The sequence below is a fragment of the Puma concolor genome, chromosome E1, assembly GCF_028749965.1.
Source record: "Puma concolor isolate L17-30 chromosome E1, mPumCon1.1.hap2, whole genome shotgun sequence".
Taxonomy (NCBI): Eukaryota; Metazoa; Chordata; class Mammalia; order Carnivora; family Felidae; genus Puma; species Puma concolor.
In genome coordinates, this window is record NC_141680.1 from 3,544,386 (window position 1) to 3,557,862 (window position 13,477).

Consider the following 13,477-nt stretch of genomic DNA (forward strand, 5'->3'; position numbering starts at 1 on the left):
TAAGTCCTTTTACGGTCAAAGATGCACACCGCTGCGTAATTTGACTTCCAATGCAGATTTTGGAAACATATTGGCTTCAAATACAAATTAGCAACAGTTACTAAGGAAAACAAAATTCAAGTTCTGTTGTAGCAAAACGTTAACAGAACTTCAAATCATAAGGTGATACTTCTGGATCATACCCATTACTCCGGAAAATACCCCAGGAGGCACATTTACATGAAAATGCAATCGTTAGGTTTTTAAATTTCTGGATACAAGCCCCAAGGAGTGGCAAGAAGTCGTGTGCAGCTGGTAAAGAAATCCCGAAACATCTTTTAGCAAAAAGGAGGGCGCTAGGAATCTCTAGGGCAGGGCTGCCGTCAGAAATCTTACACTGCTCCTGGTTTGGCCTTGAGTGAACTCCATAAAACCCTAAAAGCCTATTTTAACCAAAATATTCTATACCCTAGGGATTGTGCCTTCACAGGCAAGCTCGACTCATACATCCTGCTTTCATGGTCGGCTGCTCATTGTCTGCTTTTGCATTAACGTGGCTACGAAAAGAGAAAAAACAAGGACGTGTTTTTTCCAGGGCTATTTTCTTTTCCTACAGAAAAGCTCCCCTCTCCCGAGATCCCTACACCCAGAGTGAGCACTGGTGAATTTTCTGCCCTAGAACCCCCGTCAAACGCTGTGCCTGGTGCTGACTTTTTGTACGAAACACACAAACCTCGGAACCGGACAAACACGGTTCCGCCGTCCTGCCTGACCTTCACCCGGAAGATCGGCTCCCCTTCACCACCGACAGCGAGAGACTTCTGTGATCCCGTCGCTCAGATTAAAGTACATCGCCGTCCATCTAAGCCGATGGACAACAGGACTTATGCTAACAGTAGCATCATCAGGACACCAAACACATGGGATTATTCCAGAGCAGATGCCAGCACGGCCAAATCAAGCTTCGGGCACACCTGACCTTCCCGGGGGTTCCGAGCCACGGACCAAGTGCAGATGGACGGGGTTCGAGCCGGGGCCAGAAGAGTCTGCAAGGCTGCTGGCATTTCTGGAATTAAATACCCTAACTTCTCCATGGACAGAGAACACAGAGGCAGGTAAGGACCCTCCAGACACGGTCCTACCTGTCGGACACACCATCTGGGCTACGGAACACGCATGGACGCCTGCAGTCCAGGCCCTGCCAGATCTTACCCTCCTAACACCACTGACCCACAACTGCCCGACGCTCCCCCACCTGGGGACGGCAAGGCGCAGAGCTAAGGAGAAAGATGGATGGAGGAAGCCCAGGGAGGAAGCTGGAGCCAAGACAGAGGCTCGTGCATCCTGTTACCGCATCTGTGTGTATCCTGACTCTCCCACGAGGTCACAAGCTCTGGGGGCAAGGACACGTCCCTCATCGTCTCCACACGGACCTCACGGACGACCATGGTAAGCATGTGGTGGGAGGGAGTCCTGTATGAATGGGCCAGGTGTTTCCCACGATAGCATTTCTGGTTAAGAAATTAAATAATGGGGCTCCTGGATGGTTCAGTATGTTGAGCATTCAACTTGGCTTTGGCTCAGGTCATGATCCTAGGGTTGTGGGATCGAGCTCTGCACTGGGCTCTGCACTGACAGTGGAGCCTGCTTGGGATATTCTCTCTCCGCCCTTCCCCACTCATTCTCAGTGTCTCAAAAAATAATAATAAAAAGAAAAAATTAAAAAAAATAAGAGAGTCAAGGGGGCGCCTGGGTGGCTCAGTTGGTTAAGCATCCAACTCAACTCGGGTCATGCTCTCGCAGTTTGTGGGTTCGAGCCCCACGTTGGGCTCTGTGCTGATGGCTCAGAGCCTGGAGTTGCTTCAGATTCTGTGTCTCCCTCTCTCTCTCTCAAAAATAAATAGATGTTAAAATAAAATTTAAAATTGTTTACAATAAATAAGTAAATAAAGAGTCAAAAGTGGTTTGCAACATCAGGACCAGTCCGTTCGCCCAAGACCTAATTTCTTTTGTTATACGGTCATTATTCCCCGAACACCTTCTCTCCTCATTCAAAATGGAGAAAATCAGTTTTTGAGGCTTCAATGGTAGAAATGCTGGTTTCCTCTGTGCTCTTCTCCTCACACTCAGCTCCCTGCCCCCAGGGTCCTTCATCCCAACCCACAGATCACTGCCAATTTGCCTCTTCACCTCCGTGCTTTCACCCCCACGCTGTCACCCCTGGCTCACAAACCTATGGAAGCCACTTCTCCAATGGAGTCAAGTCCTCCTGAGACCGGAGGTCAGACTTCTCTGTGGCCCGGTTGCAGCCAGGAGCCTCCCTTCGTGTCAGCTTTTGTGACTCAACACGCTGTTCCCTTCCAAGGACGAGGACAACTCCTCCGTGACAATCTGCCTCATCACATGCCAGAGGGACCCCCTTCCCTGTACCGAACGTGGCCAGAGGCTCCTTCCCTACCATTCGCGTGGCATCCGTCACAGCTGTGGTCTGGGTGCATCTGTCTCTGTCTCCTGTGCTCAGAGCTCTTACGGGGGCGCCAGGAGGGCACAGTGGCTCCGCTCCCCCAGCCGTGGCGCCCGGGTCAGTCTCCGCCGAGGGGACGGGCAGCCCGACTCCTCTCGTCTCTCTGGGATGCGTCCCTCGCACATCACCCCCTGCAAGCGCAGGCCTTCCCGGGCCTCGTGACAACCAGAGCTTGGACGGGGTCCGTCCACTCCGGCTCTGGAGTCTCGTGTCCTGTGCTACCGTCTCCTCGCGACAGGCCCGGGGCCCCCTTGTCTGTTCGGTGCGGCCTCGACCGCCCAGGCCGCTGCGCCAACTGGGAGCACTCAGCATCTGGTGCAAGACTCTCCCCCACAGGCACCAAGACCACCTAACCTCCCACCAACCCCTCCTTTCGCCCGGTCTCGGGCGCACGATCTCTCCCGGGACCCACGTGTGCCGAGCAGCAGCCCACGCCGGCGGGGCCCTCACGCTCACTGCAGCTGCCGGACGCGACCGCTCCGGACCGGAGCTCCTACCCTTCCCTCCTCACGTTCTCCTGTTCCTTCTGCCTCAATACCCCTCGCGCCTTCTTTTTTGCTTCCGGGGTTTCTCTCTATCTCCGAGGAGGGGGCTGGATGACAAGGTCTGGAGACAGTCCAGAGAAGGTGGGGGTGAGCCAGGCTCCTGAGGAGGCTGGCCTCGGGCCAGATCCAGGGTGAAGGGCCCGCGGGGCCTGGGGCCGCGCGAAGACGTGGGGTACAATCAGGATGAAGGCAGCGGCGAGAGCAAAGCTCTGGAAAGCACCGGCCCCCACCCCCCGCGCACGGACACGCGGACGTTTCGTTTCCCTGGTACTCGCAGCACCTTCTAGTCTATGACGAGACACTCGAGGCTCACGTAAATACAAGATCTCAGAGGGCTGACGGAAATAAAAACAACTACTGTCTATGCAGGGCATTTGAACTGTTCACCAGCTACTGCGTGTGTGTTGGGGGGGGGGCGGGGCGCAGCTCACGGACCTGTATGCGACCCAGAGCGAGTGTACAGGGCCTTTCTGGTTTTGCGTCCCCAGTACCCCTGCGTAGGAACCACACTGGGCCCTGGGTGCCCTGAGGCACGTGTGCAGTTCTTTCCGGCCCTGTGCCTAGAATGTTCCACACTTCCCACAGCATCTGACCAGGAAGGCAGACGTTCTGTTTCCCAGGGTAAATTCCGATGTAGCGGCAGCCCTGCTCTAGGGAAAGCAAGTTTTAAAGTAAAATACACGTACACGGACCTAACGCAAAAGGACCATATATGAGTCTTCACCGGAAAAGTTTCGGGACAAGCTGAACTCCAGGCGGAAGCGCATTCTTACCGTCCTTCCAAAGCTCTGCCACGAATCTGTCCGACGATTGATGCAGGAGGGTGGCCACGTTGTCGTTCAGCGGGTCCATGTTCTTCATCAGCCACTCGTCTGCCTTGTAGTCCACCTGGCCGTGGTGGGCCACACGACGGGGGGAAAGGCGGACACACACACAAAACAAGAAACGCTTTCAGCCTTAACCCAGAACGTTCTCGGGGACAATCTGAAAGGTGGGTTGTCTCGAGGGCCACGCGGTGGTGACGCACACGGTGTTTAGGGTCTGCGGACGTCTACCCGCACGTCTGTCACCAGCGCCATCAGATGCGGCGAAACCCAAGCTACCGTTAACCGTTACAGAGCCCGTACCTTCCCCGCGTAATGGATGATGCAGAAGTCTGCTTTGTCTTTCAGTTGCCGGGGTTTCTGAAACTTGGAGTGGGAGCCTTGCTCTTGAACTAGTTTTTCGACAAAGGTCTTATCCGTGGCCTTCGGGAACCAGCACTCTTCGTCCAGAAGGGCCAGCACGCCGGGGGGGTTGGCCTGATAATGAGAACGGACAAGTTCACCGTCACTCGCTTTCAACGCCAGGATGCCCCTCTGCACTTGGCAGGTTAGTTTCAAGGATGAGGAAGACTTTTCTGAAGCTATGGAAACCAAACTGCTAGGACAGGAGGTAGTGGAGGGATTCTCTCCGTCTCAAAAAAAAAAAAAAAAAAAAAAAATTGAAGAAAAACAGAACGAAAGTGACCCTCAACTGGATGGAATGCTTCCAACATCTCACATCCTAACTGATTTAAGTTCCTCTTTAAGGGACGGTTAAATACACAGCGCCCGGTCAAACGGCAAGACTAGTAAGCATTAAGCGGAAAATATCAAAGGGGGAGAAATAATTGATCAATTACTTTATGTATTTGACCAACGCAAGAGTCGCTACTTTATTTCACTCAACTGGTTCACTGAGGAAAGGCCCAGAAACAAAGGCAGATAGTGGACTGTGAGAGGCCTGGGGTCTCTGGGACGATGACAGCGTTGGAGTCAGGCAGTGGAGATGATGTACGATGCTGTGAGCATCGAAACCCACTGAGCCGTATCCCACAAAACGGTGGATTTCAGGGCACATGAGAAGGTCTCAATCAAGAAAAAGTGCCCAGAGTCGGTGCACGGACTTCCCTTCTGGAGGAAGGCGGGGGGCCCAGGAAAGGGACATGAAACACTCCAAATGTGTTGGCCTAGGTCGCCGCTGCTGGGTCATCCCGCACTGCCACACCACACCGCAAGTACACGTCAGTGACACGAGACTGAATGCGGCAAGTCTGGGGCGAGCCTACGTGATCAGCCTTGGGAATCCATATCCAGGAGCAGCTTTCCTACGTTTATCAAGAAAGCTGGCTCTGTACAAATACTGCTTAAAAAGTGACAGAGATTAAAGCATACAGGAAACATGTAACCACATGGTCAGAGGAAGGTGGCCGGACAAAGTGCCAGGAGGTAGAAGCTGGGAGAACCCTGTAATGGGCCCCGACCCCAGGGCTCACTAGTTTGCGGCTCTCGGAGGGTTTGGAGCAGCTAAACGAACACTGGAATCGAAGGCAAGCAGGATCAGGTAATCTTCCAGAAGCAAAGGTTCAGAGTCGTAGGTGACTGAACGTACCCCACTCACCGGACGACTCTGAGGTTCCGCATTAACACTAATGAGGACACATCTATCTTTGTACTCCAGTTCTTACGTTTTAATCCCTTTCAGTGAAAACACTGCTAAATTCTGAAACAGGATCCCCTGTGTAATTTAACCTTTTCTAAATGGCTCAGTGACAGCACGACTATGAATATCCACGAGTATGGCTCCTTTTTACTTCTGCTACTTCATCCCTCAATGTCAAGTTCTGTGTTATCACTGCTCCTTTAGGTCGGGGGTTTCTAAAGAGCTGGAAGTCTGGGAGACAGGTTTCGGACTGCCAGGGAAAACAAAGAACACACGGCCGAGTCACGGACATCTGTTGGAGATCATAAGCGCACGAGTTACGTGTGGTCTTGCGTATTTCTGCGGGAACACTAAACCAGAAGAAAAGGACCTCTGATACGTGCTAGGACTGCTATTAAAAGTACATCTACCCCCAACCCCCTGGAAGAGTCAAATCAGGAAAAACCCTGCCCAAATAAGAACATCCTTGTGCTCACAAGGATGAGCTTTAGTTATGGGAACGAGGGGTCTAAATGCCGTGACTTGCTCCCGGATGACCTGGGCGGCCCTGTGTGGCCCGGGCAGGGGGTGAGGGCACGGTGGAGGGGGGTCTGCAAGCGGCAGGCTCACACACGAGAGGGCGGAGGAAGGGCCTTCCCTGGCTGCTTGCTTACTTTTCAAACAGGTATTTCATCAAAGCATCTCTTTTCTACAATGTTTATGTTAGAAAATTATCTTAAAGCTAATCAGGCTGAGGGCGCCCGGCCAGCTCAGCCGGTGGAGCACGCGACTCTTGATGTCAGGGTCGCAGATTCGAGCTCCACACTGGGCGTGGAGCCTACTTAAGAAAAGGCCCCTTAGGCGGGCTAGGTGCTCTCGGGGACGACGCTGTGGGAACGACCGCCGCGCTGCCGGAGCGCGCCCTTACGGGTCTCTCGATGAGGTCGATGCAGGGCTGCAGGTCAAGGCCAAAGTCGATGAAGCTCCACTCGATGCCCTCGCGCTGGTACTCCTCCTGCTCCAGCACGAACATCGTGTGGTTAAAGAGCTGCTGCAGCTTCTCGTTGGTGTAGTTGATGCAGAGCTGCTCGAAGGAGTTCAGCTGCATGGGGCGGGATGCGGGATGTGGGGGGGGGGGGGGGAGAGAACGGGAATCATCAGTCGGCCGCTACCGACACCCGCCACGGGAAATTCTCAGGGACCAGCTGCAGCACGGGTTCTGCGTGAGGAGGGGGCCTGAGTGGAGCGGCCTCGGCCTCTCACCGCACCGGCCGCGGGGGACCTTCCCGGAACGCGCAGAGCAGGGAAACGCTAAACTCTGCGCGCTAAGCGCGTCATCTACCTGTGAAACAACTCCGTGCCCGCTGCTGAATGGTTAGCAAACAGAAGCGAAGGGATGAGCGAGACAGGGAGAAAGAGAAAAGGCAGAAAATCAAAGCGGCGCGGGAAGGTCAGAGGCCACGGGGCTGAGTATCTGGAAGCCTTGTGGACGGGCTCCTGTTCCCGCTCTTCTCTTCAGCCACAGGCTCTGGAGCGACTTAGGTCCTCCTGGCTTTGGGGGGTGGTGGACGAGACCCTGGCCAGGCCTGATGAGGGTGCTCGGGGAGCGGGAGGCTCCAGCCGCCTGTCCGCGCGTTCCCTCCTCTTAAACGAGGGTCCGCCCTCTGCCAGTGTCAACGCAGTGGTGACGGAGGGGGACCACGCTCCTCATGGCGAGCACGGAGCGCACGGAACCGGCGAATCAACAGCCGCACGCCCGACGGGGACGCCACCTCGTGTGTCCATTAGACGTCGGGACGGGAACTGGATCGTCTTCTCACACGTTCCAGACACCGCTGTTTCCTTCTTCGGGAACTCGCCGGTTTGTCTACGATGCTGCCGATGGGAAGGACGGATGGACGGGTGGATAGGAAGAATTTTTAAGCACAATCACCTTAGGTGCTAGAAGTTCTCAACCTTTTTCCCCCGAGCCTCCACGCTGTTCGCAAGAAGCACGTGTCCATAAATAACTGCTCTCATTGTGAAAAGTGATCTTCAATTAGGGAACGTGTACTCCGTCTCCAAGGAGATTTATAGTCTGAAAAAGCTGTTCCAATCCTCTCCCCGTGGGGGTGTTCTACTGCTTGAGAATGCGGTCACACTTGGAGGGCAGGGACGCGGTGTTCGCCCTGCTCAGCACCATTATTTCCCGGGAATATCTGCAGACTGCCCGGTTGTGCGTATTCACGTTTAGGTAAATGGATTTTGTTCTGCCGTGGGATGAGGAGACCCTACTGCTCTATGCAGCTTGGGCAACTATGTGGGATGGCATTTTTTTTTTAAAAATTGAGTTCCTAACTTGTCTTCACATTTAAACTACAACTACGTTTTCATATAATCGGTACTTAAAATGGTAATGCGTGGTGTACAATTAAAAGTGGACGAAGAGGGGTGCCTGGGGGGCTCATCTGGGTAAGCCTCTGACTCTTCATTTCAGCTCAGGTCATGATTTCACAGTTCCTGGGTTCAAGCCCCGTGTTGGGCTCCATGCTGATGGTCTGGAGCCTGCTTGGGATTCCCTCTCTCTGCCCCTCCCCTGCTCTCTCTCTCTCTCTCTCTCTCTCTCTCTCAAGGTAAATAAATAAAAAAAATGGGCAAAGAGCCACATGAGAAGTCTCACTCACGTCAACTACTTGTTCTATGGTTAGCCACTGTCCCCTGCTTCTCGTGATCCTTCCAGAGATGTTCTGTGCACTCATGTGTGTGTTACCTTGACTTTTTTCTTTTAACTTGATCTGTCCTGGAGTCCTTCCACAGGAGGATATAAAGCCAGCTCCTTCTTCATACTGGGTGTACAGGACCCAATATATCCAGTGTATGGATATACTGTAATTCCCTGAACCAATTTCCTAATGGTGGACATTTAGGTTTTTTCCATTCTTTCCCCAGGACAAATAACACTCGCTACCACAATCCTGCATTTTTACCTTCTCCATTTTTCTATGGTCCATATATTCATAGGTCAAGACCATACTTCTTGAAGTACAGTTTAATTTTACGTAATGTTTCACTTCTTTTAATATCCTTTTCATTCCTTTTTCAGAATTTTACAGTCTGTTCTTTATTTTCCATTAATTCAACTTTCAAATTAGTTTTAGAAGAAGGTTGCCTAGTCTCCCCCCACTCTTAAAATTCCCATCGGCAGGCGCCTGGGTAGCTCAGTCGGTTAAGCGTCCGGCTTCAGCCAGGTCACAATCTCGCGGTCCGTGAGTTCAAGCCCCGCGTCAGGCTCTGGGCTGATGGCTCAGAGCCTGGAGCCTGCTTCCGATTCTGTGTCTCCCTCTCTCTCTGCCCCTCCCCCATTCATGCTCTGTCTCAAAAATAAATAAACATTAAAAAAAAATTTTTTTTTAAAAAATAGTATTTCCGTCAGTAGGTTTTGAATGGACATGCTTGCTTGAGAAGTAACTTGGGGAAGATCTGTTGCTTTATGAGGTGGAAATTCCCTGAGAACATGGTACGTTTTCTAGGTGGTTCTGTTTCTCACAGTAGCACTGGGAGGTTGCCTTCGGTAAACTATGCTGTTTCTGCTTAAATTTATTCTTCAGTCTCTCATCCGTTTTTGTTGCGGCTGGAATCAGGGATCTCTTCTTTCATTGTACCTTCTGATTATGTAGAAGGCGACAAATTTTTTTTTTTTTAATGCGACACATGCCCAGCCACCTTTCATGATTTCTCGAGTTTTCCACAGATCAGTACATATTCAAGCAATCTCCTCCAACGACAGCGGCAGCTCAGTGGCTAAGACTGCGCCCCCCAGTGACATATCTCAGATCTGCTCAGGCCAGACTGATCGTCTGAGTTGTTCATTTTAAAGCTAAGGCAATTCCATACCCCGTGGTGGCCAGGGTATCACACTGGTCCCACGGAGTATTTAATTTAGTATTTGTGCCTCACCGTGGAGTCAGTCCATCAAAGGAGACATAAAGATGTAAATTTTTAGGAGACTGAAATTGTATCAATGTTTTGGCACAACCACAGCAGCCTTGTGACCGCAAATCAGTGACGGGATGGATGGAGAGGGTGTGGAGAAAGCCAGTCGCAGCAACAGCAAAATACACCAAAATCTATCACCAGACCCCGTGATGCATCTTCGGGACACAGAGCACCATCTCCGTCTGTGTCTGCTACCCCTCGCTCTCCGGTCAGCTAGGTGTAGCCATGCCGGCTTTCTAGCACTTTCTAACACTTGACAAATCCTCTCCCATACAAGATCACTGACTTACTCTCATCACGTAGGAAAACTCGCAGAGGCCGGGGGCTTCTCCTCCTCAGGTATGCTTACCTGTAGCTCCCGAGACACCTTCTGTGACTGGGCCCCCCACTTCCTCCTCACGGCACCCTAATTTGGCCACACCTGCTCATCTGCCATTATAGCCCCGGTGCCTGCAGTGCACCCGGTACAGAGTGAGCCTTCGTGTTTATTAAAAGAATAAACAGAAGAGCAGGAGAGAGAAAGACCTACCTCAAATATTTCGAATCCAGCAATGTCCAGGATTCCGATGAAAGATGCGCCCTGACGCTTGGTCCTGTCCAGAGCTTTGTTGATGCGGTGGACGAGCCAGCGAAAGAGCCGCTCATAGGTAGCTTTCGCCAGTGCTTCTACTGCAAAATCTGCCTGTAATTAGACAACAACCTTTTATTCTGGAAACCACCTACGAAGCATTACTAGCGGTTATCTGGAGTTTAATGCTCTATAATATTCCCAGAACTCAAATAGCTTTTGCTACTTAACGTTGTCTCCGTTTGACATAGCGACAGTTAAAGGTACAGGTAAACATAAACTGGAGATGATCTACTGAGGAGAAGGGAGAAGATGCCTAGGAAAAATCGACTCTTTCCTGGGCCCTTGGGGCTCTGTGCAGCCTGTCTGCCCAGTCTTAAAGGAGTCTGCCACGAAACGGGTGGATCCGACGCCCACATTCTTGGTGCTGGGCCACCCACACAGGGACCCGGGAGCAGCACGCCCTACGGCTGAGCGGGCTTCCGAAGTTATACAGCTTTGTCCTGCTGGATGATCTACCTACCTGGGGAAAGCCTGAGGTGATATTTCAAATTTACTTTAGAAAAAAAAAAGTCACTTCAAAATTTTTTCTGGAGAAAACCATACAAGAGAAAAAACAACACACAGTACCAAGAAACACCTGTTACAGAATTTCTGTTAAGGTCTGTTACCTGCCAATAGGAAGGTCTTCTGAGGATAGCTGGTCATTCAAACGAATGTGCAAAAACAATGTGAAACTCACTTGTTCTTTGGTCTGGGCTTTCTGCACATAGTCTCGGCCGACCTTGATCCGGGGGGTGAGGATAGCCCGAGTGAACTCCATCACATTCATCCCCAGAAGATGGCAGAGTTTCTGTGCAACTAGAGCGTAAAACGTTTCCTAAGTACTAGGCTTCTACCTATGAGCTAGTCACAACACGTTCGATAAGAAACCTCCAGAAATAAACTGAGTAAGTCTTAAAAAAGGACAGGTTTCAGGTCTTCATCCTTTCGAATGAGTACCACTCATCCTTAGGTAAGAAGGAACAGGCAGCGGTTACTTATTCCGGGTAATTCAGCTTAAGTTACGGAGTCTTAGAACCCATGGATGATGCACAGAATGAGAAAAATAGCATTTATGCTAATTTAAATCATGTTACCAGGATAACTGGTCGTGCATAATGATCCCAATAATATTTAGTAGGCAAGAAACCTAAAGGTTTTTAAAAATTTGCATGGCCAACAGCGAGCACTCAATAAACAGCTCATTCCGTTACTACTGTTCTCGGCAGCCGGGCACGTACCTCCTCACGCGCTCACCGGGGACACTGCCAAGTTCTAACAAGTGTGAAAATTATTCTCATTTTTTTAGGTTTATTTATTTTGAGAGAGTGCAAGTGGGGGAAGGGCAGAGAGAGAGAGGGAGAGAGAGAATCCCAAGCAAGCTCCACAGTGTCGGCACAGAGCCTGATGTGGGGCTCGAGCTCACGAACCTCGAGGTCATGACCTGAGCTGAAGTCAGATGGTTAACTGACTGAGCCACACAGGCACCCCTCTAATTTTTGATTAAGTGTTAAAATAAGAAAATTCTATAAGGATAAGCACATTTTGAGTTACACCAGGAATAGAACTTACCCAAGTTCTTACTGGCAAAGACCCGAACCCGCCCCTCCCCACCAATCCACACGTGTTGTCAGCAACTGGACAGTAGTCCTGTGTGGGCAGGACAGGCCGTGCCGCAGAGGGCATTTCTTCCTTCGGTCTGTGGCTCTCGCCACTGGCTCGTACCAACTGCTTTGCTTCGACCTCTAGGTCCTGGCCCCTTTTAGTTAACGTGTGTACGAATGCATGCGTGTACGTACTGGATGGGAAGTTGAAAAACACAAAGAAGCACAAAAAGCCAACGGCCCACACCCCTTTGCTAAAATGATAAATGACATTTTAGAGCCTAAAAAAATATACCTGATGGTGGGGTTAGATCTTGGTTTACTTCATTTGATTGGATATTTCAAAGTAGTTCCTGGGTTCCCCACTCCCCATTAAAATGCTGACAAACACATCTTTTTGCATGATGTGTGTTTTGTCTGTCTTACTCCCTTTTCTGAGACTCTATCTACTTCAAAGGGCCAGGCTCAATCAAAAAGTTCCAGAAGTGAAATGAAACACAGCCTAGGAAAGAGAAAATTTACTGGTCACCTGGCGCGTGAGAAGTACAACTTTAGCTTTATGATGTTATTGTGAAGAAATGCGGCCGGATGTTTAAACAGACACAACGGAGAACTTCTTTACGTTATGGAGAGCTGGCAACTTATGCTTGGGAACATGACGACAAACAGCACAACACAACTGTGGCCGTGGCACAACAACAAACCACGTAAACAAATAAAATCATATTGGTCAGCTTACCTGTATTTTCTGGCATGGACGCTTGGTCAGTATTTCGCTCCTTTTTGAAAGAAATGTTTCCAAACTGTAGCACTGAAGATACCACTTTAAGCATTGCTTTACATGGATACGGAGAAAAATAAAATTATTACATCAAATTGCAGCAGAGACGTATTCTAATTTATTCTGTGCTAAAAATTAGCTGTAAACAGCTTTTCAGTAACACAGGTCTCGGGAATTTGTACAATTACGGGTGATTCTCACGATTTTCTGTCATTTCCTAGTTTACGCTCTTACCCCCGCCCCGCTGGCTGTGCTAAAGTCTTATTTAAGCGAGTAGCAGAATTGGGGGGAGACCCACGTACAGAGAATTTCCTCGTGAGAGAAGCCCATTATGTGCATTGCTTCCATGGTCTCCTGAAAGTTATCTTTGTCTTGCTGTCCCGGAATGGGAATGTAGCCATTGGAGAGAAATCTGTAGTTATTAAATCCTTCAAGGAGCAGATCAGCTAGGAGAAAACATAACGGATACAGTTTAATAAAGAACCATCAACAGACGAAGCACCCCCACCTTCATGCTGGGCTGGGCCGATCACGGGAGACGTGGCCCACCCCCGCCATGCCACCACACTTCTTCCTGTCACACTTTTTCTTCATAGGTTCATTTCAAAAACATGCAGTTTTCCATCCTATCGAGGAGGGAAAACGAGGGTGGAAACTGCAAACATTCCAACTGCGGTTTCTGGGACAGTGGCTTATAGGATATTTGAAATCAGTAGCCCGGGGCACTTGGGTGGCTCAGTTGGTTGAGCGCCCGACTTCAGATCAGGTCATGATGTCGCGATTTGTGAGTTCGAGCCCCACATGAGGCTCTGTGTTGTCAGCGTGGAGCCTGCTTTGGATCCTTTGTCTCCCTCTCTCTGCCCCTCCTTCTCTCTCAAAAATAAACAAACGTTAAAAAAAAAAAAAAGAAAAGAAATCGGTAGCCGGGAAAGGATGCACATTTTCCAGATAACTAGGCCTTACTGTTTTCACATTTAAATAGTTCAGCCATCTTTTGAGGGAAGGTTTTCAAGCCCT

General features: G+C 50.4%; 1 protein-coding gene across 4 annotated transcripts in view; it reads right to left on the reverse strand.

The window, feature by feature from the left end:
- Positions 1–13,477, reverse strand: part of MYH10 (myosin heavy chain 10) — a 132,313-nt gene that overhangs the window by 49,926 nt on the left and 68,910 nt on the right. For all 4 annotated transcript variants that reach the window (XM_086685981.1, XM_086685978.1, XM_086685979.1 and 1 more), the window contains 7 exons: positions 12,763–12,906; positions 12,419–12,514; positions 10,776–10,894; positions 9,995–10,147; positions 6,419–6,592; positions 4,176–4,349; positions 3,822–3,936 (listed from right to left, as the gene is read on the reverse strand). In XM_086685981.1, coding sequence (XP_086542107.1) covers positions 3,822–3,936; positions 4,176–4,349; positions 6,419–6,592; positions 9,995–10,147; positions 10,776–10,894; positions 12,419–12,514; positions 12,763–12,906 — 975 coding nt within the window. The remainder of the gene's footprint in view (positions 1–3,821; positions 3,937–4,175; positions 4,350–6,418; positions 6,593–9,994; positions 10,148–10,775; positions 10,895–12,418; positions 12,515–12,762; positions 12,907–13,477) is intronic.